General features: G+C 42.1%; 8 protein-coding genes across 8 annotated transcripts; 4 read left to right on the top strand and 4 right to left on the bottom strand.

The window, feature by feature from the left end:
* Positions 1 to 1,512: 1,512 nt before the first annotated feature.
* Positions 1,513 to 2,501, bottom strand: LOC131293402 (procathepsin L-like). Its single transcript, XM_058321481.1, has 3 exons — positions 2,410 to 2,501; positions 2,227 to 2,330; positions 1,513 to 2,159 (listed from the first exon to the last, which is right to left on the bottom strand). Exons 1-3 carry the CDS (start codon positions 2,499 to 2,501, stop codon positions 1,513 to 1,515), a joined length of 843 nt encoding a protein of 280 aa, XP_058177464.1.
* Positions 2,502 to 3,780: 1,279 nt separating this feature from the next.
* Positions 3,781 to 5,099, bottom strand: LOC131293401 (procathepsin L-like). The gene is made up of 4 exons (XM_058321480.1): positions 5,004 to 5,099; positions 4,639 to 4,856; positions 4,454 to 4,557; positions 3,781 to 4,379 (listed from the first exon to the last, which is right to left on the bottom strand). Exons 1-4 carry the CDS (start codon positions 5,097 to 5,099, stop codon positions 3,781 to 3,783), a joined length of 1,017 nt encoding a protein of 338 aa, XP_058177463.1.
* A 1,014-nt stretch (positions 5,100 to 6,113) lies between these two features.
* Positions 6,114 to 7,423, bottom strand: LOC131293400 (procathepsin L-like). Its single transcript, XM_058321479.1, has 4 exons — positions 7,328 to 7,423; positions 6,963 to 7,180; positions 6,778 to 6,881; positions 6,114 to 6,703 (listed from the first exon to the last, which is right to left on the bottom strand). Exons 1-4 carry the CDS (start codon positions 7,421 to 7,423, stop codon positions 6,114 to 6,116), a joined length of 1,008 nt encoding a protein of 335 aa, XP_058177462.1.
* Positions 7,424 to 8,366: 943 nt separating this feature from the next.
* Positions 8,367 to 9,722, bottom strand: LOC131293399 (procathepsin L-like). Its single transcript, XM_058321478.1, has 4 exons — positions 9,627 to 9,722; positions 9,220 to 9,437; positions 9,035 to 9,138; positions 8,367 to 8,959 (listed from the first exon to the last, which is right to left on the bottom strand). Exons 1-4 carry the CDS (start codon positions 9,720 to 9,722, stop codon positions 8,367 to 8,369), a joined length of 1,011 nt encoding a protein of 336 aa, XP_058177461.1.
* Positions 9,723 to 13,552: 3,830 nt separating this feature from the next.
* On the top strand, positions 13,553 to 14,131 carry LOC131282767 (general odorant-binding protein lush-like). The gene is made up of 4 exons (XM_058312308.1): positions 13,553 to 13,631; positions 13,702 to 13,790; positions 13,857 to 13,971; positions 14,043 to 14,131. The coding sequence occupies exons 1-4, from the start codon at positions 13,556 to 13,558 to the stop codon at positions 14,129 to 14,131; spliced, it is 369 nt and encodes a 122-aa protein (XP_058168291.1). The 5' UTR covers positions 13,553 to 13,555.
* A 1,468-nt stretch (positions 14,132 to 15,599) lies between these two features.
* Positions 15,600 to 16,458, top strand: LOC131293398 (cilia- and flagella-associated protein 97-like). Its single transcript, XM_058321477.1, has 3 exons — positions 15,600 to 16,193; positions 16,275 to 16,355; positions 16,420 to 16,458. The coding sequence occupies exons 1-3, from the start codon at positions 15,600 to 15,602 to the stop codon at positions 16,456 to 16,458; spliced, it is 714 nt and encodes a 237-aa protein (XP_058177460.1).
* Positions 16,459 to 16,853: 395 nt separating this feature from the next.
* On the top strand, positions 16,854 to 17,758 carry LOC131293397 (syntenin-2-like). Its single transcript, XM_058321476.1, has 4 exons — positions 16,854 to 16,988; positions 17,055 to 17,293; positions 17,357 to 17,620; positions 17,722 to 17,758. The coding sequence occupies exons 1-4, from the start codon at positions 16,854 to 16,856 to the stop codon at positions 17,756 to 17,758; spliced, it is 675 nt and encodes a 224-aa protein (XP_058177459.1).
* A 1,097-nt stretch (positions 17,759 to 18,855) lies between these two features.
* On the top strand, positions 18,856 to 22,073 carry LOC131293396 (uncharacterized). The gene is made up of 2 exons (XM_058321474.1): positions 18,856 to 20,205; positions 20,278 to 22,073. Exons 1-2 carry the CDS (start codon positions 18,856 to 18,858, stop codon positions 21,697 to 21,699), a joined length of 2,772 nt encoding a protein of 923 aa, XP_058177457.1. The 3' UTR covers positions 21,700 to 22,073.
* Positions 22,074 to 22,451: the final 378 nt, after the last annotated feature.

Below are 22,451 nucleotides of genomic sequence, written 5' to 3'. Positions count from 1 at the left end.
ATATTTAAAGATTACAAAATATAACAAACTGATTGAACAAAGAAACTATGTTGTTCATTTCAATTTCCGTTCTTCGATCGAAGTTACTGTACTGTGGCCAATTCATGTGCCGGGAGAACGCGCGGCGTCTTTTCTTATCAAATGTATCATTGTTTTTGTCACAGCTTTTTTGTCATCGGACGTTCAATACATATTGTTTAATTATACTAAAGTAAGTAATTAAAATAAAGTTTTAACCATAATTTAATTAAAATCTCTCATCATGGCTAATTAACGTTTTGTTAGATAGCATTATTTATTAATTACTTTGTTGTAAGCTAACGCCCATTTTAAATGCTTCGTAAGGTTAACATGTAAAACTGGCTAAATACGTATTGAAACTCAAACCTACATTTTGTGTGTAAAAATCGATGGATTTTTATTCTTTTTTATCTTCACCAAAACCAAATTTGAAAATGAATTTGACTCACATTTCAACTTGTTAGGAAGCTCATTTTATGCTAGTCATTCAACACTTTTTTTTTCTAGACACGATTACGTTGCTAGTGAGTTTCTGGAACACTTTGTGGCTTTCAACTTTTTTATCCCTATTTTAACAACTACCGAAACATAGTCACTCCCATCAGTATGGTTTAATTAGGAGAAAAATAAACAGAACTTTATCAAGCTTAATATTTTTTTATGCCGGGTTAAAAAATTAGCCTCATGTGTGGTTTCAAAGTGGTGTTAAAGAATAATTAATCAAGACTTTTTCTTCTTTTTATCAAATCATACGAACGGCGGGCGTATACATTGTAAATAAGAATTTACATAAATCAATGTAGATTGCTCAGCAAGCCTGGTGGCCTTTGTGTTTTGTATGATATAATTTTTTTACTACTTTATTATGGAACAAACTTCGTTTTACATGCTTTATATGAGAAAGATACATGTATATATAATGTTTCATAAATATTCAAAGTGCTAACTATCAACTTGCCACTCACGTTACACACAAGCAACTAATTTCCTTAAGCCGAAGTAGATTTAAAATTACGCATCACTAATACCAAAAACTTGTCAATGTAATATTTGCAATTACCTGAAACTTTATTGTTAAATCGTATAAACCCACAATCAACCGACTGATAAACTCCTTAAGAAGCAATTCAACCTCGTTTTTATTTCATTTTTTCAGGATTTTAAGACAAAAGATGCCCCTCAAAACGATGATTTTGTTTTTAAGTCATGGTTAAAAAATCTGGTTATATCAAACAAACCATCTCGTGTATCGATTCTGATCTAAATTTCTTCACAAATCAAAACAATTGATCAGCAAGGCCTTTGGCTTTTTCATAACATAATTGGTTTTTCGCTTTATCGGTGATCAATCTTTCCTCATACCAAAAGTGAGTATAGATAAATATTTAAATCAATAAGCAGGTAGATTTGTAAGTGTTCATTACAATTCAAACTGCAGTTTCATTTCATTTTTCATTTTGGTAAAAAGCAAGCAACTAATGCATGCTAATTTTATAATTTATCCGAAACCTTATTTGGAAAAGTTATATTTCCGTTCACGGGCACCAATGGAAAGATAGCCATGTTAGCAATTCCGCACATGTTATTACGATTGCGAGCCATTTTGATGTAACCACTGTCACCCCAATCCTTGCCCCAGGAGTTTTTTACCAGCCAGTATTCCACGCCATCGCTAGTTTTACCGTAGCCTACTACTAACATTGCATGATAATCAGCATGCGGCTCCCCCCACGAACATTCCGCCTCGTAATAGACTCCACTGCTATAGTGTTGGAATGAATCTTTATATCGTATTACAATGGAAATAGGACCGATGGAGGCAACGGCTTGCATTAACACCGTCTCATCAGGAGGCAGAGCTTTCGCGCCCTGAACGGTGGCGGCAACTGCTAAAGGGTTAAATTTACATTGATCGTTTTGCTGCGCTTCGTACGGATAATCGCGTTCACTATTGATGCCTTCATCTTCCATTATACCTTCGTAGGCAGCGAACGGTGTGCTTCCATTGCATGCGTGAATGACCCCTGAGCAATCTAACACGTTTTGATCGGAAAGTTCCACCAACTTCCTATGCTGAAGAAACCACTGACTTTCTAGCGCTCCGGTCGCAGAAAAAGCCCAGCACGATCCGCAGTCTCCTAATTTTGATATGCAAATCAATTATTTGCAATTTTGTACACTTCTTTCATGTGTATCACAACCTACCTTGGTTCTTCACGCGTGTCACAGCGCCGCGATCACGCCAGTCGACGTTCAACGGTAATTGCACCGTATCTTTTGGCGGGATCCATTTTAAAGGCTTTTCATTCCTTACCAACGGAGGAGCCATGGAAGAAAAGTAGAGACGATAAGGTTGTATACGACCTTTTTTATCGATAAGCTACTTACCCCCCTTTAGATGTATTATAGATTGGCCTAAAACCTAGCATCGTTCGCCGAAACTCTTCACCCTGTAGATCAGAGAACTGGTTCACTTCCATCTCGAAAGACTCCTGACCTCGCAAGAATCGTTGGTTGTGACGAGCGATAAGAATCCTGTTTTGTGCGTAGATCCGCATCCGCATCGGTTCTTCGTAAAGGCTTTCATACTGCTTTCCATACTTCAGCTAGAATGCACAATATAATTGTTTTGAACGACGATTAGGTTACTGGTGATATTTTGATATAACTTGAATATGCTTTTATAAAAGAATAAAATTCTTCACAGGTCAACTTTTGTCCACTCATTTTGATCAAGCAAAACTTATGCAAGTAAATCCAGCACGACTGAAACTCTGCTCGCTGGAACACTTTAACTTTCTACGTTACCTTAAAAATTGTCCACTCCTCCACAAGAATGTTGTCAAAGAACGATATCACTAGAAAAACGACGCCTACGATGGCAGCTAAGATAATGCTGACGACTATAACAAGTATCTTCATTCCTACTATCAAGGCTTGATGGCTACGAGTTAACCATTAATTCACGAAAACTATAATAACTACTGAAAACAGCACTTCTATTAACGATTCGCAAAAGAGTTCTTCCAGAAAGTAACAATTGTGTCCTTTTATACGCGACAACTCTATAACTCTGTTCCCATATAGTTTTATCGCTAATTTAACCAATATGCATACCATAATGTGAACCACTCCCAAGGGTTCATCGGAAAAAAAATTTACAATAATTCAAGCTTTATATACTTTTACAGGGTAAAACTGCATTGTATAAAATAGTGGCTTTTGCAAAGTGACCAATTATAATGTTCATAACGAATGAGACAAAATTGTGAGTAACCATGTTTTGGGCCAATATCATGAGTATGATTTCATCTGGAAAAAAGGTAACGAAAGCGTATCAAATTTCATGTGCTAGTTCTGTAGAATAAAAAAGCAAATAAAACACGCTGATCGCGGTTTCGAATAATGAATGATTAAACCTTTCATTTTGTTCAACATTCTATACTTACGGCAGGCGTCTTACTAGCTAACAAGACTTTTACTTAAGTCAAAGTACATAAATTACTTATAAAAAAAAATATAAACAGCCTTAGTTAACCATGCTTTTTATTGAAAGGGTAAATATGCACCGAATGCTAACTATTCAAACTGTATTAGTAAAAACTACAAACTTGTCATTTCTGCAACAAGCTAGCGACTAATTTGCATTTGCCGTTCGTGGGGTGAATGATAAAAAATAATATCACCAAAACTATGGTAAATTAATGTTTGATAACGTCTGAACTCTTTTAAAAACGCATAAATCCACTGTGCGCAAGTTTAAATGATTGGAAAAACTACCATGTTAGCAATTCCGCACATGTTATTACGATTTCGAGCCATTTTGATGTAACCACTATCACCCCAATATTTGCCCCAGGAGTTTTTTACCAGCCAGTATGCCACGCCATCGCTAGTTTTACCGTAGCCTACTACTAACATTGCATGATAAGGAGCAAGCGCCTCCCCCCACGTACATTTCGCCTCATAATACACTCCTCGTCTATAGTGTTGGAATGAGTCTTTATATCGTATTACAACCGACATAGGACCTTTGATTGCCACAGCTTGCGTCAACGCCTTCTCAGTACGCGGTACGTAATATACTCCCTTAACGGTAGCAGCCACTGCTGAACGGTTAAATTTGCACTGTTTGTTTTGCTTCTCTTGATAAGGATAGTCTCTTTCCAGATTGATGCCACCAGCAGCCTTTATGTATTCGTAGGCACGCGACGGTACACCTCCACCACATCCAAAGTCCTTCTTTGAGCAATCCATTAGATTCTGCTCGGAAAGTCCCACCAACTTGCCACGCCGAAGAAACCACTGACTTTCTAGCGCCCCGGTCGCAGAAAAAGCCCAGCACGATCCGCATTGTCCTTGGTTTTCAAGTGGAAATTATAAACGAAGATTATATCATTTTGCAGCCTACTTTCATGCGTGCCAAAAATACCTTGGTTCTTCACGCGTGTCACAGCGCCGCGATTTCGCCAGTCGAAATTCGACGCTAATTTCACATCGTCCTGCGGGGGAATCCATTGGAAAAGCTTTTCATAGCTAACCAACGAAGAAGTCAAAGAATAAAAGTGAAGATAATAAGCTTCTATATAAACGTCCGGTCGTAGACCATTTACTTACCCTCCTTGCGCTATTTGGCCCATTGGCCTAACGCCTAACATCGTTCGACGAAATTCTTCAGCCAATAGATCGGAGAACTGGTTCACATCCATCTCGAACGACTCCAGACCCTGTTGGAATCGTTGGTTGTGACGAGCGATAACAATTCTATTCTGTGCGTAGATCCGCATCCGCAATGTTTCTTCGTAAAGGCTTCCATAATTCTTGTGATGCTTCAACTGCAATAGATGAAATTATTGTTTTCAACAACCGTTAAGGCCTGCGCACTTGTACAAACAATGTAAGGAAAGAAATTCAATAAAAATCAAGCACGACTAAACAATCACTTGTTACTCTTTGGAAGGCTTTTTGAATTTCATTATTACCTTGAAGGTTTTCCACTCTTGTACAAGCGTGTAATCAAACAACGAGGCCGCATTAGCGCCGATGACCACAAAGGCCACCAAAAATAGTAGCCTCATTTCTATTGTCGGACGGAGAAGGGACTTTACACTTATTCACGGAAATTATAAGGATGACCGAAAACACCACTTCCAACGAGTTGCTTATTAATTGCAGAATGCAGCGAATGTGGCCTTTTATATGCCAGAGCTCAAATTGCACGTAACACATGACGGGCCACTCCCGTTCGTATGAGCTCATCAGGAAAATACGCAAACGAAAGTTTATCAAACTTGAAATGCTATTATAGCAAGGTAAAAAAAGCAATATACAGTGGTGAATGTTTTCAATCGGCGACTGTTCCCATATAGTTTTTATCCCTCATTTAACCAACATTCAAACCATAATGTGAACCACTCCCAAGAGTTTGATTACATCAGGGGAAAAAGTAATGAAAATATATCAAGCTTTATATACTTTTGCTGGATAAAACAGCATTGTTTAAAATAGTGGCTTTTGCAAAGTGACCAATTATATTGCTCATAACGAATGCGAGCATCTTTTGAGTAACCATGTTTTGGGCCACTATCATAAGTATGATTTCATCTGTAAAAAAGGTAACGGAACTTCATCCAGTTTCATGTAGAATAAAAAAATGCTAATAAAACACGCTACCGCCAAAAAAAGCCGGGATACGGAATTGGACCAGCGTGGAGAGCGACCGTGAGCGGTTTCGGATGGAGCTTCGTCAGGCCAAGCCCACTCAGCGGTTGTAGCGCCACATAAGTAAGCAAGTAAATAAATAATAAAACACGCTGAATGCGGTTTCAAATAATGAATAATGAAACCTTTCATTTTATTCAACATTCTTTATTTACCGCAATCGTCTAGTTAACAAGGTTTATATTCAAATCAAAGTACATAAATTACTCAGAACGGCTGATGAGCTGTTTTGCATAACACAATTTACTTTTGCTTTATTGCCAATCAATCTTTGATAAACATGCTTTTTATTGAAAGGATAAGTAAGTAACGGCTGCTAACTATTCAAACTGTATTGGTAAAAACTACGCATAAATCTACAGTGCGCAAGTTTAAATGATTGGATAAACTGCTAGGGAAGCAATTCCACAATTGTTGTTACGATTGCGAGCCATTTTGATGTAACCACTGTCACCCCAATCCTCGCCCCAGGAGTTTTTTACCAGCCAGTATTCCGTGCCATCGCTAGCTGTGCCATAGCCTACAACTAACACTGCATGGTTGATACCCGCCGACGAACATTTCGGGTCGTAATAGACTCCACTTCTATAGTAATGAAACGAGTCTAATACTTCTATTGCAACCGAAATAGGACCGTTGATTGCCACAGCTTGCATCAACGCCTTCTCAGTACGCGGTATGTAATATACTCCCTTAACGGTAGCGGCCACTGCTGAACGGTTAAATTTGCACTGATCGTTTTGGTGCTCTTCATAAGGATAGTCACTTTCCAGATTGATTCCACCTTCTGCCATTATGTCTTGGTAGGCACGCGACGGTATACCTCCATCACATCCTCCGTTCCATGTTGAGCAATCCATTAGATTCTGTTCGGAAAGTTCCACCAACTTCCTATGCTGAAGAAACCACTGACTTTCTAGCGCCCCGGTCGCAGAAAAAGCCCAGCACGATCCGCATTGTCCTTGGTTTACAAGTGGAAATTATAAACGAAGATTATATCATTTTGCAGCCTACTTTCATGCGTCCCAAAAATACCTTGGTTCTTCACGCGTGTCACAGCGCCGCGATTTCGCCAGTCGAAATTCGACGCTAATTTCACATCATCCTGCGGGGGAATCCATTGGAAAAGCTTTTCATAGCTAACCAACGAAGAAGTCAAAGAATAAAAGTGAAGATAATAAGCTTCTATATAAACGTCCGGTCGTAGACCATTTACTTACCCTCCTTGCGCTATTTGGCCCATTGGCCCAACGCCTAACATCGTTCGACGAAATTCTTCAGCCAATAGATCGGAGAACTGGTTCACATTCATCTCGAACGACTCCAGACCCTGTTGGAATCGTTGGTTGTGACGAGCGATAACAATTCTATTCTGTGCGTAGATCCGCATCCGCAATGTTTCTTCGTAAAGGCTTCCATAATTCTTGTGATGCTTCAACTGCAATAGATGAAATTATTGTTTTCAACAACCGTTAAGGCCTGCGCACTTGTACAAACAATGTAAGGAAAGAAATTCAATAAAAATCAAGCACGACTAAACAATCACTTGTTACTCTTTGGAAGGCTTTTTGAATTTCATTATTACCTTGAAGGTTTTCCACTCTTGTACAAGCGTGTTATCGAACAGCGAGGCCGCATTAGCGCCGATGACCAAAAAGGCCACCAACAATAGTAGCCTCATTTCTATTGTCGGACAGAGAAGGGACTTTACACTTATTCACGGAAATTATAATGATGACCGAAAACACCACTTCCAACGAGTTGCTTATTAATTGCAGAATGCAGCGATTGTGGCCTTTTATATGCCAGAGCTCAAATTGCACGTAACACATAACGGGCCACTCCCGTTCGTATGAGCTCATCAGGAAAATACGCAAACAAAACTTTATTAAACTTGAAATATTATAGCAAGGTAAAAAAAGCAATATACAGTGGTGAATGTTTTCAATCAACGACTGTTCCCATATAGTTTTCATCCCTCATTTAACCAACATTCAAACCATAATGTGAACCACTCCCAAGAGTTTGATTACATTAGGGAAAAAAGTAATGAAAATATATCAAGCTTTATTTACTTTTGCAGGGTAAAACAGCATTGTATAAAATAGTGGCTTTTGCAAAGTGGCAATTATAATGTTCATAACGAATGAGAAAAAATTGTGAGTAACCATGTTTTGGGCCAATATCATGAGTATGATTTCATCTGGAAAAAAGGCAATGAAAGCTTATCAAATTTCATGTGCTAGTTCTGTAGAATAAAAAATGTTAATAAATCATGCTGATCGCGGTTTCGAATAATGAATGATCAAACCGTTCATTTTGATTTTAAAGGCGTTTAAGTTTTGCAAAACACAATTTACTTTTTGCTTTATTGCTGAACAGCCTTAGTTAAACGTGCTTTTTATTGAAAGGATAAATATGTAACGGCTGCTAACTATTCAAACTGTATTAGTTAAAACTACCAGTTTCTCATTTCTGCAACAAGCAAGCAACTAATTTGCATTTGCCGTTCGTGAGGTGGATAATAAAAATTACTTACACCGAAACGATGGTAAATTGATATTTGAGTTTAATAACGTCTAACGTCTGACTTTTTAAAACACATAAATCCACAGCGCGCAAGTTTAAATGATTGGATAAACTGCCAGGGAAGCAATTCCACAATTGTTGTTACGATTGCGAGCCATTTTGATGTAACCACTGTCACCCCAATCCTCGCCCCAGGAGTTTTTTACCAGCCAGTATTCCATGCCATCACTAGCTGTGCCATAGCCTACAACTAACACTGCATGGTTGAGACCCGCCGACGAACATTTCGGGTCGTAATAGACTCCACTTCTATAGTAATGAAACGAGTCTAATACTTCTATTGCAACCGAAATAGGACCGTTGATTGCCACCGCTTGCATCAACGCCGTCTCATTAGATTCCGGTATGGAATATACTCCCTTAACGGTAGCGGCCACTGCGGAAGGGTTAAATTTGCACTGATCGTTTTGGTGCTCTTGATAAGGATAATCACTTTCCAGATTGATTCCACCTTCTGCCATTATGTCTCGGTAGGCACGCGACGGTATACCTCCATCACATCCTGCGTTCCATGTTGAGCAATCCATTAGATTCTGCTCGGAAAGTTCCACCAACTTCCTATGCTGAAGAAACCACTGACTTTCTAGCGCTCCGGTCGCAGAAAAAGCCCAGCATGAGCCGCATTGTCCTTGGTTTACAAGTGGAAATTACAAAAGAAGATTATACAATTTTGCAACCTACTCACATGTGTGCAACAAAATACCTTGGTTCTTCACGCGTGTCACAGCGCCGAGATCACGCCAGTCGAAATTCGACGCTAATTTCACATCGTCCTGCGGGGGAATCCATTGGAAAAGCTTTTCATAGCTAACCAACGAAGAAGTCAAAGAATAAAAGTGAAGATATTAAGCTTCTATATAAACGTCCGGTCGTAGACCATTTACTTACCCTCCTTGCGATGTTTTGCCCATTGGCCTAAAGCCTAACATCGTTCGGCGAAATTCTTCAGCTAATAGATCGGAGAACTGGTTCACATCCATCTCGAACGACTCCAGACCACGTTGGAATCGTTGGTTGTGACGAGCGATAACAATTCTATTCTGTGCGTAGATCCGCATTCGCAATGTTTCTTCGTAAAGGCTTCCATAATTCTTGTGATGCTTCAACTGCAATAGATGAAATTATTGTTTTCAACAACCGTTAAGGCCTATGCAGATAAATATTAGGCAAATGAGTAGAGTTCAGTAGATTCCCATTTTTGTACACACAATATAAGACAAACAATTCTACTAAATTTAAGCACGACTAAAAACCACTTGTTACTCTTTGGAAGGCTTTTTGAATTTCATTATTACCTTGAAGGTTTTCCACTCTTGTACAAGCGTGTTATCGAACAGCGAGGCCGCGCTAGCGCCAATGACTACAAAGGCCACCAACAATAGTAGCCTCATTTCTATTGTCGGACGGAGAAGGGACTTTCTCACGGAAATTGTAAGGATGGCCGAAAACACCACTTCCAACAACAAGTTGCTTATTAATTGCAGAATGCATCGAATGCGGCCTTTTATATGCCAGAGCTCAGATTGCACATTACACATAACGGACCACACCCGTTCGTATGAGCTCATCAGGAAAATACGCAAACAAAACTTTATCAAACTTGATATGCTATTATTTTTCTTTATTTTTTTATGTGGCACGACATCCCCTAGTGGGACAAGGCCTCTCTCCGAAGAGAGTTTGTGTGACCGAAAGACGGTATATTATAGATCGGTGGTCAGCCGTTCGTAATACCGGAGGGTGCCAGACTCGAGATTCGATCCCACACCTGTGGTGTGGTGTTTCCTCGCGCTATGCTATTATAGCTAGGTTAAAAAATTCATATACAGCGAGTCCAAAAAGTGAGTCCAATACCAATAATATTACAAAAAAGCATTTATTATGAGTGTAAAAAGTATGCGTCTACTTCGGATTGCTGTCCCATTTTCGAGGCAATGAGCCTACTGTGTTAAGACTTAATATTTTTTAGGGTATCCCTTTGATTTAATGACACTTTTTAGTCTACATGTAATTACATTGAAAGAATTTTGCCGTGCCGGTAGGTATTCTGTCCCATTCATCTTGCAATGCGCGTTTCAACTAATCCTTGTTAGAGATTGTACGTTTACGAATAGAATCATCTAAGATCTTCGAGAGATGTTCTATCGAGTTCATATCTGAACTCTGTAGGAGCGAATGGAGTTGTTTTGGGACATTAATAAAGAAGCCTCAACTTGGTATTTACGGCTGTGTGCTTATCGTTATCTTGTTGGAATAGAAACTTTCCTTGAAATCCTTATTGCTCGGTGCTTTTTTACAATTGTCTTTCAAAATTTGAACGTAGGTGTTGTTATCCATTACCCCATCAATGAAGTGCTACTGCTTCACTACTGCTCTACTCATGCACCTCCACACCATGTCGGAACCTTCACCATATTTCACCGTTGGAACAAGATTCTTTGTTTGCATTTCAGTATTACATTTTTTATATGGTTAAACCTCGTGGCCGACCTTTTCGTTCGCCGATTTTTGAATGTTTTTGAAACGGAGAATCGATCAATTAACTACGTTCATTTTCACTGCTTTCCGTTCAGTCATTAATTTGTCATAGACCATCGACGGTGAGTAGTGAGCAAATGCTTGCATGTGCAAACATTTATTGGAGAAACAGAACATTGAAAAAAGTGGTAAAACAAAGCCTTTGGTCAATTTTATGTTAATTTCTTGACGCCTCCTAAACAAAAGGTTTCAATAACCGACCCGACGATATTCTTTTGAGAAACGCAATGTACTATCGGTCCCAATAACCTGGTTTCCCTACAAAAACGTCTCTGACCGTTCCACGGGACTAAGAAAGCGCTTAACACGTTAATTGCAGACCGTGGTATGCTAGATTTCATTCAAATTGAAATATCATGTCACTTGTGTGATCTGCCGTCAATTAGATTCAGAGTAATATATCAACTTTTTAGTTTTTAATTTGTTTTAATGTTCAGCTTTTTTTTTTTTTTTTTTTTTATTTTGTTCAAACAGTGATAGTGCCTTGGCCAATGCCACACTTGATCGGACCATTTGAATTTTTTTTCTGCGCCTACTACGCATTTACATCAGGTCTTTCCAACAAATATTCGTCATAATTCATTTTTCAAAAAAGTATGATAATTTTAAATGAATACATAAAAACCGCATAAACAAACAATTACCCTTGGTTGATATAAAGTTGTGTTATTCTCTTGCTTCTTATCGGCTGCATGATGATGTCACACCGATTGCTTACCGTTCCGTTGTTTGTGTAGTCTATCATCAGGGGCAGCGCTGTCTAGCGCGCTTTTCGTAGCAGATACTGCTTACCTACGGGTAACCTGCGCTCCTGGTAGAAATTGTGCACCGTGCCGTCCGTGTGGTACACACAGCAACAGCACGCGGGTCGCTGCTGGTTTTCGTGAATCGTCGGTAACCACGCACAAACGCCGGAAGCCGCCAGCACGTGGTGGTGTGCCACGGTGCCAATACAGACATCTCGCGTGCTGTATTCATCGCGACTCCGATGGTTGTTTCGTACAAGACGACCAAACGTGTGCTAGCCGATAACGTAGATTTCCACTTCTGTCCACCAGAGACGGAAACGCGCGACCGACCGACAACGTTGCTGAATCACAAGCGGGTTTGAATTCACCCCGCCAGAGAGTTTTTGCTTCCCTCTATTTTACTCGGAGACTATGCACAGCAGAAGGTAGCGTACCAGACGCCAGCCGAATGGTAGAGCCATCTAGCGTTCGCTGCTCGTTGCCGCCAGCTCGATGCTCCGTTGCTAGGCGACAGTGGTTTTGGCGCAAACAGCCGACGTTTGTCATCCTACCTGCGCTCCTGGTACGGAGTGGTCCTACCGACGACCAATGTCGGACCGAAGCGACCCATGGTCGAACGACGAACCAAAACAAACAGCAATCCGAACCCTCGACGGCTGCTTCGGGCGTTCGCCGACCCGGCATGAGATGCGCGATTTGCACACATTTCGTTAACCAACTGCACGGCATCGTCAGCGGGTGTCATGACCGGAAGGAGGCATCGCTGTTACGTTTCCGACGATTGCACACAGTTCTTCTCTTTTCGGTGTGCCACATGCTGTCTCATTCCAGTGTGGCACGGTGTGGTGCTGTAGAAACAGGTTTTATGCCGGTACGCTGTTGTCGGATTTCTCTTTCGGCCGGGAAATGTTTTCTTTTTGTTGTTGCATGGAAGCGCACGAACGCGCAGTACCAGGCACGCAGCTCTGGCACAGGGCGCCTAGTTATGCCACTTTCATTTTGCCGACACTATGGTGTATTCATGGAAACGAAGTGTTTTTTTCGTGTGCGGTGTGTCTTAGTGCGACCGAAACTAATTCATCAATTAATTATGTTCAACATCCACTTAATAAAATTGATTTTATTTTCACGTAATCCATTTGGTGTGTTTTTTGTTGCGCAGTTTTTTCCGAATGAAAGTTGGCGCACTTTTGCCGTCAACTGTCAACGTGACAGTTAACTTGCTTGTACGGCAAGGTTGCCAAATAGACCGATTAAAACAAATTGGTAATTCACTTTATTTACGTTAATTATAATGGATTTTTATCCGATTGACTATCATCAATTTCAACTGATAAAACACTGAAGACGAAAAAGAAATAAATTTCATTCATTCCCTAAACAACCAGCGACCCTTGAACTTTGCCTTTACACGCACTCTGAATAACGAGAATGATTTTTGAATAAAACACACATGAGGTGCGTTTAAAACAATTAATGACCATGTTTCGTGGTCGAGAAAGGAAATGATTTAAGCAAAAGTAAGCTTCATAACAGAAATCATCACCAGTTGACGTGCTAATTAGCACTTTTCATTCGAAACCCGATGACAGGTCTGCCGATTAATCATAGCCAACAACCGTCGTTTTCCTCCAATGTTCACGGGATTTAATACAATTTAAAAGAAGCAATCGCTTCCATAATGAAACCCATTTTGTGTGCCGAAGCAGTGACCGATCCATGATGTAATTTGTGAGTCCAGGTTGTGTCTGTTTGCGGAATGTTTGTCGATCAATCTTAAGTTCTCGCTGAACGCCATGGGTTGGTGGTTGGTTTCGAATTTGTACGCGGTTTTTCTCATACTTTGGACTAGAACGTATCACATCGAATGTGCGGTTAGTATGGTTACCGTACGCTGCTTTTAATGAAATTTTCAACACGATCACTCTTCCTTCCAGATGTCTCGCAAACAGTTGATCAACTCCATGGACATGATGCGATCAGCCTGTGCTCCCAAATTCAAAGTGTCCACCGGTATTTGCACGGCATGTTCAATTTGATACTGACATCCTATTTACTTATGCATGCTTTTTGCATTCGATAGAAATGCTGGACAATTTGCGGAAGGGAATTCTTGCAGATGATCGGGAGCTCAAGTGTTACACAATGTGCATCGCCCAAATGGCTGGAACGGTAAGTTATTTTACACAGGATACATGTTTGAGAATTCGAATTTGCTACTGCATTCGCCTTATACAGCTTACCAAAAAGGGAGAAATTAACGTGCAGAAAACACTCGCCCAGCTGGATGCCATGTTACCACCGGAAATGAAACAAAAGGCCAAGGAAGCGGTCGAAGCTTGTCGGGAGACGCGTAAGTAGCTGGTGCAGCAAGAAAAGAGGGTTGAGCTGCAATGATCATATAAAAAATTTTCCCGACCGTAGAGGGCCAGTACAAAGATCCCTGTGATAAAACGTTCTACACGACAAAGTGCCTGGCGGAGTACGATCCAGACGGCTTTCTTTTTCCTTAACACCAAATCTTAAGCGACAGCAACCCAACACGTGGGTGGTGCAAAGAACGCGATCGCTTGAAATTCGATCAGTGTGGTACGACGATCAAGCAACAGGAGCGCAGCAGCAGCAGCATCAGTACCGGCAGTCTCAGAACTATGTAAAACAGGTTCTTCTATTTTTTTCTACAGCATATTTTCAACACAGGCACTACAAAATAAGCATTCTTGTGGTGGCGGCAGTGTTAGATGGTGAAAAGGGGCATCGATAAGAATCATGCTCTCCTTCTTTGTCCCGGTTCGCTTGAGTGAAATGGTGGATGAAATAAAAAGAAATATGGTTGAAAAGGGAGAACAATGGATTTTATGGTCGTGAGATGCTGGAAGATGCTCCGTCTCGAAAGCGAGGTTCCTCCTAGTACGTCATGGTTGTCTGTTCTCGTGCATCTCGCGTGCTCAATGAACCGTGAAATTGGTTTCACACAATCCCGGGAGTTGATTAGGTCAGGGCCATATATAAACCAATCGGGGATGATGCGTACTGTGCGCCGTCGACGACCCGCATAGTGCATTGCCTGCGCCGAAGAGCTCGGTAGAGTAAAGCAAACGACGATAGCATGCGCTTTCTCACCCACCCGCATGCCTCATGGAAATCTGGCGCGAACGGTTCTGTTCAGTCGTGTTAAGCCGGCCGGAACTGTGTGCCTCTACCCGAGCATGCTAGCCTGGTAGGTGATCCGAAGTTGCCGTCTAGTTTAAGCCCGTTCGCGATCGTACATAGTTGACAGCGAAACGATGATCAACTTGCTCAACGTCAATGGAAGCAGCTCATCGGTTTGTTTCTCATTACATATCTTCTTAAAAAGACTAGCAATCATCTTCGACCATCACCTTCTTCATCTGTGATGATCAGAAAAAATATGAAAAAAAAATCCATATAAATGTGGATGTTCTCATAGGAGGAATTGACCGTCTAGCTTGCATGCGACCCTGTTCCGATCGCTCGATCTTTGGAACGTTAAAGCCCCACAAGGAATCGTCGAATCAGTCGGATCGAATCAATCTGAGCACGTATTGCATAGATAGGTGTATATGTATCAACACTGAACATCGTACTGAAAAATATACCATTTCATATTGATTTCTTCGTCCCAACGTCCGAACTTTCCCCCCATTCATAAGCATACACTTGAAAAAAAGTTTTTCCTCAAGGCCAAACAACAGCGAAAGTGTGTGACGAATCAAGCGGAACGTGTTCAAGAATACTGCCTAACTGTTTGCATGTTGAACAACTCCGCAGGGTTTGCTCCCCATGGCAACGGGCGCACTAAAACATTACTGCGTTTTCATTTATTCATTTTACAACACTGTAGCGTTGTTAACTGTAGCGAAGTAAGCATCGGGCAGAAGACACTTGAATGGTGTGAAAGCAGTATTGCAGAAGGATAAATTTTGCCTCAGTTAAACATCCTTTTTTGTCCGGTTCGCCATGGGATCCGAATATTTCCCCGATAGAACTACGCCCGAGACCTGGGTCGGTGCTGGTGGTCCTAGAATGTGGGAGATGAAACGAAAGGGTGGCAAACATGCACCACCCTTGTATGCAGAAAGCAAACCGAGAATGAACACCCCGCAGAACGACGGTGAATCCGATACGGATACGGAACCACTGCCGGACGAGGACGAGTACACCGAAAATCGCTACTCTGAGTCTGAGTTTCACGACGAGCAGGAAGGGGACGATGAAAGTGTGGTACAGGAACCGAAAGAACAATCAGCACCGGTGGAACGGGAGTGCTCCCACATTCAAGTGTCCGGTCATCCACCATCCGATATGGAGACCGCCAGTCATCTCCTACACATAGACTTTGTGACCGATGAATTGGAGCAGTTTGAGTTGGATCGACCAGTGAACAGACGAGTTGGGATAAAAAAGCTTCCCGGACAACAGCACAATATTTCCTTCAGCCGGGAACGGGTGCGTGAGATTGAACGGACGAATCAAATCCTGCTCCGGAGGATCCTTTCTACCAGGCCAACACTCCAGACCCAGGCCGGCTTGCTGAGGTCGACCAAAAGTACAGTAAGTATATTTTTTCATTTATTGGATTGATGATTTTATCAAAAAGAACACTCCTTGGTTTACTTTATTCTATTTTTTAAGGGCTCAGTCAATTCCTCCAGGGTTACTAGTGCTGCATTGAATCGAAAGAAAGCTCAAAAGAAAATTGCAGTTGAAAATGAGGTAATATTAATTTTCTTCGTGTGACGGAATTTGTTTAAAAACTTCTTGAAATACACCATTTTAGATGCTGCTGAAAAAGGTGAACTCCTTTGGATATCCCTAAAGTCACGTGCGGAAATATTTGCGAAATTCCTAGCCATCCGAGTTTGTGTGTATTTTATAAACAAAATATTTGATTGCTCATTTGTATTTTTGACTGAGATTGATGATTTGGAAAAATAAATAGAAACCATCAATATACCGAGAGTGTGAGGTAAGCGATGACCTACCAAATCGTTAAATGTTGCAAGCATCTATCAAAAACATTTTTTTACAAATAAGACACATGGCAGCCAAAATAAAAAAAAACAAAAATTCTTCATCCCAAGCTTATCGGCCCACATTTGGATTGTGGTACTTGTTGGGCTTATCAAATTCTGTGCTGCATATTTCCTGCCGAATTGCTACCAGATGAAATAGCACGCCAGTTTACCAGGGCAGTTCGTGCCGCAACGAACAATGTCGATCAGCTGGCAAGTTCAGGATTTATTTGTCTCTTCCGTCGAGGGTTCCATTGTGGACGGTGAGGCAATCATCGAGCAAAGATACCCGCTTAAAGTTGGACGAATCCCGGCGGCCAGGGGCATTAGAGAGGTACGCCTACGCGTACAAATTGTTGCAACATTACATCTGAAATACTGTTCTTTTACGATGCACCAGCTGCTCATACGCAAGGGAGTCGGTGAGAAAATTGGTATCACCATCCGTCGGATCGAAGAAGAGAAGCTGTTTATCTACGCTGTCGCTCAACGAAGTCCTGCTTACTTGGCTGGTCTCCGGTTTGGCGATGAAATACTGTGCCTTGATGGTGATACGTCGCCTGGCGGAGACTTAAACAGAGTGCGCGAGCTGTTGGAGAAGAATGTACGGAACAGCATCAGACTGCACACCAAGGATAGGTGAGCCGGAAAGACACGGAAATGGATTCCTTCACGAGCTCTTTTCCAATTGTGCTTCGATAGATCAGACGAACGGTACGTCACGATTACCAGAGATGCACAGCGGGGTTATGGGTTTCGATTTGTGAATGGTGAAATAACGTTCGTTAGGCCAAACACTTCCGCCCAACGATGCGGTCTGGAGAGAAAACTTCAAATTGTAGAAGTGAATGGAGAGGTCGTTGCTGGCATGAATGATACGGATATTGAAGCCGTTATATGCGCCAACATGAGTACAGTCACGCTATGTGTGGTACCAACAAAAGTGTACCGTAATTTGCTTGCTAGGTAAGAGGGTATGCTAAACACAAAATTTAATCTGAAATTTAGTATTTCGTTTTATTTCAGATTGATTTCGTCATCATCATATGATCCGTGTACTTTTTTAGAAATATAGTCTACATAGCGAATCGTTATAACAAATAAAACTTGTTCAATTTTTTATTATGCCATTGATTTTCTAAATTTTTATCAAAAGCAGCCGGTTTCGAAACGTTGTGTAAACTGTACTGATCAATCGGTATTTATAAACAATTAACGGATGACAGTTGTCAAATCATCTGTGTTGCAACATTTACCTGATAAACAGCAGTTCTTAGCTGTTCTTCGTGAAGAGCAGGTCGTTTATTGTTTGTGTACTGATTACATTTGTCTTTTATTTAAAAAAACAGAGCTTATTTCAAAATGCTTTCAAATAGTTCCCGGCATTAGACAAGTTCAAAGCTGCTTCTTCAAACAGTACTGATTGTTTCGTACGCGGAAGTGTGTTTGATGTTGGAGTGAGAAATACCCGTTTCATTGTCTACCATTGCTGAACAGCTACTGTTTTGGATTATTCGAGAAAGTAAGTGCATTTACAATAGTAATAGATTTACATGATGGTTGAAAGATCATTCTATGAAAGATTTATAATGGGTGTATTTGGTAGGTTTCTTACCGACTTGATTTACATGAAAGGTCATGAAATTTCCTGAATAGACACACATAGTAGAACTTTTGGCAACGAAAGGAACGAACGTACGTAGACCACTGCGGCTATTACTTGGAAGTAAGTTAGCAATTGTAACTGTTCCCTTCCTAATATTTGAGAAGAAAAGGCATCGTACGCAAGGCGCATTAATTTGAAGGAATTCTTGCCGCCATATGATTGTTGCCGGCAAAACATTGTCTATGTTTAAAGTGAACGATTCAATACTCCAATGGAGGAGGGGAAAAGTGCAAGTTAGATCGATTTGACAATGTTTCTTCAGTTACTTGTCATGTGTTGGTTCGATAGAAGATACGATTTTTGATTCTAACTTGTACCCCTATCACGAGTTGATTTTTCACTGTGAAACGTGCTGTAATCGCTTCAAAACCTTATAAAAATAAGTTTATTGTGTTACCCTAGCTTATGTGCATGTGCTGCGGATGTCGGTAAACGTGGATAAATACCTTGGGCCAAAGATGCGAGTCGGAATGTAATCAGTGGATCATGAAAGTTTGATGGATGAGTTCCGTTTCGTTCAGCTGTTCCCGGAAGAATGGATTCTTTTTTCGGGTTTGATACCACCTTTTCGGTGGTAAACAACAAGGAAGACGTCGATGCAGGCGATGGAAAGCGGTCCCGTTCTTCATCGTGCTACTTCAAGGAGGAGGAATCCGACGAGGAGGAGTACGATGCACTCAATGACGAAACGTTCGGGGCGGCGGACAAGGGCGATTGGGAGCATATACACGAGAATCTGGTCCGCTTGGAGACGGGTGCGAAGGGGGAGGATGACGCGATGAGCAGCGAGCTTGACGATGGCCACAGCCAGCCACTGCTGTTCGACGATTACGATCTGGATCTGAAGTTTAACTTTTACGACACCAATGACGAGAGCGGTCGCAGCAGTGTTGGGGCGCAGAGCTTCGGCGACGAGTTTGCGAGTAAGCTACGTCTCGATCCGAGTATTTGGGACAGTCCGTTGATGGTGGCGACGCACCATCTGCATCATCAGCCGGTTGCGGCAGGGTTTCCGCAAACTGCTGCAATTCATCCGAGCGTTTCATCAGCATTTCAAAACAGTTCTCCTACTCCCGGTCAGCCACTGGTATCGTCAGGAATGGCGAATGGAGGATTTCCACCGGGTCTCGTCACACCACCAATGAAAATGCTGTCGGTCGAGGATATTGAAAGAAACATAATTCAACAGCAACGACAGAAGTTAAAAGAACATCAGCAAAAATTATTGCATCAGCAGCGACAACAGCAACAGCAGCAGCAGCAGCAGCAGAAACTACAACAGCAACATAAACTATTTGCACAGCAGCAGCAGGCTGTTTTGCGGAATCAACGGAAACACCAACAAACACATGCTGCGAAATCCCGCGAGACTCAGCCAATACCGAAGGATGGACCACTCAAAATGCAGCACGGCGTTGGGGTACTTCCTTCCGTGATGAATCCATTAGGTTCAGTCATCCCTCCTCCAATGCTTAACCCGCCACAACTTCTGTCCACCAGAAGCGCCCTATTTCCTTCCGTTCCGGGGCATAGTCATTCCGCTGCACATTTGCTCACACAGACGGGTCGTGTTCCCTTGGGTATGGTGCCGCATCCCTATGGACTGTTATCTGCCGCTGGACAGTTTCCGGGCCCCATAAACAATCTTGCTATGCACCCAGCCTTTCCACACGCAGCTCTTGGGTCGCACGGACTACACGGTCTGCTAGCCGGATCGGGACCGATCCCTTCCCTCGGCCAGCAGCGTCACCCGGTAGCACCGTCACCCTTTCTGCTGCAACCAAACGCAAGCAGTATGCAAAACAATCAGTTCAATCAACGCTTGGTGCAGGAGATTCAGCAAAATCATCCTTTGCTGGCGTTCAACCGACAGCAGCAGCAGCTGGCCGGTACCTTTAATGGCAATAGTAACGGAAGCAATAACAACTCACATACTCAAAAACACCATGCTGGTCAGTATATGCATCATCATCAGCAGCAATATCGGAACAGCAATGGAATGCCTCATAGGGTGGATTCTGGCGTTGACCACGACGAGTATGCCAACCTGATGAGCAATCGAGAAAAGCAGTGGCTGATTGGAATCCAACTGACGCAGCTTAATTCAGACTGGCCATACTTTAGCGATTACTATTTCACCGTGTTTAAGGAGCGCCTGGCAGCGCTTAAGGGTGAAAGCCATGCCGCCAATCGAGCCTACAAGGATAACCAGCTGAACCATCCGTTCACCCAACCGACGGGCCACGCGCAGCTGCTGCTGATGTCCTCGATGGCGAAGAGCGCCGGTATGTTGCACGTGCGCGAGAGGAAAAGTTCTGAATCCAAGTCCACTGCTGGGGGTTGCTCGAATGGCGGCGATGGGAAGGAGAGCGTTCGCATGTATACGCCATTGCAGTTTGAGAACTCGCTAGGAAAGCTGCAGTGCGGCAGCGTGACGGCGCCACGTAAGATCATCGACATGGAGGTCATGGGGGGCGAGGAGCGGGATGCGAACGGAAACGGCATAAACCTGGAGCACTCGGTGAGCCAGCGTAAAACACGTCACTTGCTCCTGCTGATTGAGACACTGTACCGGATAGTGCTAAAATTGGAGGACCTGCTGAATCCGACCGCCATCGAAGCGTTTATGTTGCTGCGTGAGAAGAGGCTACGGGAGCGGCATCATCAGTCTGTCGACGGAGGCGATAGAGGCCGGGGCACGCTAGCTGAACTCCCGGAGCACACCGAAACATACGACGAGCTGGTAGCCGCTCTGATCGGCAGCCTTTCGCAGGATAAAACAACGTCCATCCTCGGTGTTCGTAAGGGCAAAATTCTTCTACGCCGCAGCCTGGCAGTGCTCCGGAATCATCCATTCCGTTGGACGCTGTGGGCAATGATATTCAACGCGATTCCCTTGTTGCAGCGGAAGGATCGCGACGACGTCGATGGGGTACTTTTTAGCCTCTACACTGAGTTCGAACGGCACGTGCAGCGTGGCACGGTGGCAGATCTCCTGCGACTATCCAAGTCTTTTGGACCCCCATCGGGTGGTGATGCTGTGACGCAGTACTTGACAACCAACAAGCTTCTTCTATCTGCCGTCATCACGATAATCTTTCAGATGGAGATACTGTACGGCAAACATCCGCGCCCTATCGATACGGAAGAGGACGTGTCGAGTTGGTTAGCATTTCTACTGCATGCCAATCGGATGGTTTGCAATCGTGCAATTCCGAAGACAAACGGCGGTAGCGCGCCTGCTCACAGCTGCATCCGAATCAGCCCGGACAATAACATCGTACGCACACTTCGGGTACACTTTGACCGATTCAGTGATCGTGCGATCGGATCGGATCTGTTGAACTTCATCACCGACAATGGAAACGATGGCAATTAATATATCTACACTCCTTGATACATTTATTCAACCTTCTGCCAAACTATGCCTTTTTATGGCTTTTGCAACACGTGTTGCGTTTACTTGGTAATCGCACTCCTGGAACTTTCTAACAAACTTGTATAGAACTTTTTAATTTCAATGAAATACCTTTTCCTAGCATCACTAACTGTGCAATATATTGATTGGAAATGGATTTGATTCTACCAGAAATATTCTTAAGTATCGATGAAGATGAACGATGAAACGATGAAGGGACACTTCTGCTGATCGTTGGTAGCATATAAGCTTTGCACTTGAAAAGTGCATAAATATCTCATGTACGTTTATAAAGATGTATCTGTATTAAAGCTCTCTTTTTACATGTGAATGGATTTAATGTTTATCGATATCGACAAATGGGGGTTTAATTTTGGCAAGAACTGTGACCCTTGCATTATTAGAGACTGTTAAATAAGGAAGTTACTCAAATAGAAAGGGACAGCTAGAAGAAATGTTTGGAAGAATTACTCTTACATTTGGTTTTAAAACAAAAGCAGAAACAGATTACTATAACAAACAATATTTTTATCACGCTTCATAATAGTAATTGGAATAAAGGTACAGTGAATTATCGTTAATTTTTTCAGATGCAATATTTTTATGGTAGGAACAATAAAACAAAAGCTAATTATGAATTGAGCAAATCGTTTGAAACTATACTCTTATCCGTATATAATCCTATACTGTACAATGCGGCGACATTTTTATGC

The sequence above is a fragment of the Anopheles ziemanni genome, chromosome 2 (genome assembly GCF_943734765.1).
Source record: "Anopheles ziemanni chromosome 2, idAnoZiCoDA_A2_x.2, whole genome shotgun sequence".
Taxonomy (NCBI): Eukaryota; Metazoa; Arthropoda; class Insecta; order Diptera; family Culicidae; genus Anopheles; species Anopheles ziemanni.
This window is presented reverse-complemented; position numbering and strand designations above follow the sequence as displayed.

Bases quoted from the DNA above. Each gene is read 5' to 3' on its own strand.
- LOC131293402 (XM_058321481.1), bottom strand. From the start codon at position 2,501: ATGGAAGTGAACCAGTTCTCTGATCTACAGGGTGAAGAGTTTCGGCGA. The intron at 2,331-2,409 runs GTAAGTAGCTTA...TCCGTTGGTAAG, and splicing joins TATAATACATCTAAAGGGGG to GAATGAAAAGCCTTTAAAAT. The intron at 2,160-2,226 runs GTAGGTTGTGAT...TATCAAAATTAG, and splicing joins GACACGCGTGAAGAACCAAG to GAGACTGCGGATCGTGCTGG.
- LOC131293401 (XM_058321480.1), bottom strand. From the start codon at position 5,099: ATGAGGCTACTATTTTTGGTGGCCTTTGTGGTCATCGGCGCTAATGCG. The intron at 4,857-5,003 runs GTAATAATGAAA...CATCTATTGCAG, and splicing joins AAGAGTGGAAAACCTTCAAG to TTGAAGCATCACAAGAATTA. The intron at 4,380-4,453 runs GTATTTTTGGCA...TTGAAAACCAAG, and splicing joins GACACGCGTGAAGAACCAAG to GACAATGCGGATCGTGCTGG.
- LOC131293400 (XM_058321479.1), bottom strand. From the start codon at position 7,423: ATGAGGCTACTATTGTTGGTGGCCTTTTTGGTCATCGGCGCTAATGCG. The intron at 6,882-6,962 runs GTAAGTAAATGG...TTCGTTGGTTAG, and splicing joins GGCCAAATAGCGCAAGGAGG to CTATGAAAAGCTTTTCCAAT. The intron at 6,704-6,777 runs GTATTTTTGGGA...TTGTAAACCAAG, and splicing joins GACACGCGTGAAGAACCAAG to GACAATGCGGATCGTGCTGG.
- LOC131293399 (XM_058321478.1), bottom strand. From the start codon at position 9,722: ATGAGGCTACTATTGTTGGTGGCCTTTGTAGTCATTGGCGCTAGCGCG. The intron at 9,438-9,626 runs GTAATAATGAAA...CATCTATTGCAG, and splicing joins AAGAGTGGAAAACCTTCAAG to TTGAAGCATCACAAGAATTA. The intron at 9,139-9,219 runs GTAAGTAAATGG...TTCGTTGGTTAG, and splicing joins GGCAAAACATCGCAAGGAGG to CTATGAAAAGCTTTTCCAAT.
- LOC131282767 (XM_058312308.1), top strand. From the start codon at position 13,556: ATGTCTCGCAAACAGTTGATCAACTCCATGGACATGATGCGATCAGCC. The intron at 13,632-13,701 runs GTATTTGCACGG...TGCATTCGATAG, and splicing joins CAAATTCAAAGTGTCCACCG to AAATGCTGGACAATTTGCGG. The intron at 13,972-14,042 runs GTAAGTAGCTGG...TCCCGACCGTAG, and splicing joins CGAAGCTTGTCGGGAGACGC to AGGGCCAGTACAAAGATCCC.
- LOC131293398 (XM_058321477.1), top strand. From the start codon at position 15,600: ATGGGATCCGAATATTTCCCCGATAGAACTACGCCCGAGACCTGGGTC. The intron at 16,194-16,274 runs GTAAGTATATTT...CTATTTTTTAAG, and splicing joins TGAGGTCGACCAAAAGTACA to GGCTCAGTCAATTCCTCCAG. The intron at 16,356-16,419 runs GTAATATTAATT...ACACCATTTTAG, and splicing joins AAATTGCAGTTGAAAATGAG to ATGCTGCTGAAAAAGGTGAA.
- LOC131293397 (XM_058321476.1), top strand. From the start codon at position 16,854: ATGTCGATCAGCTGGCAAGTTCAGGATTTATTTGTCTCTTCCGTCGAG. The intron at 16,989-17,054 runs GTACGCCTACGC...ACGATGCACCAG, and splicing joins CGGCCAGGGGCATTAGAGAG to CTGCTCATACGCAAGGGAGT. The intron at 17,294-17,356 runs GTGAGCCGGAAA...GTGCTTCGATAG, and splicing joins AGACTGCACACCAAGGATAG to ATCAGACGAACGGTACGTCA.
- LOC131293396 (XM_058321474.1), top strand. From the start codon at position 18,856: ATGGATTCTTTTTTCGGGTTTGATACCACCTTTTCGGTGGTAAACAAC. The intron at 20,206-20,277 runs GCCGGTACCTTT...CATGCTGGTCAG, and splicing joins ACCGACAGCAGCAGCAGCTG to TATATGCATCATCATCAGCA.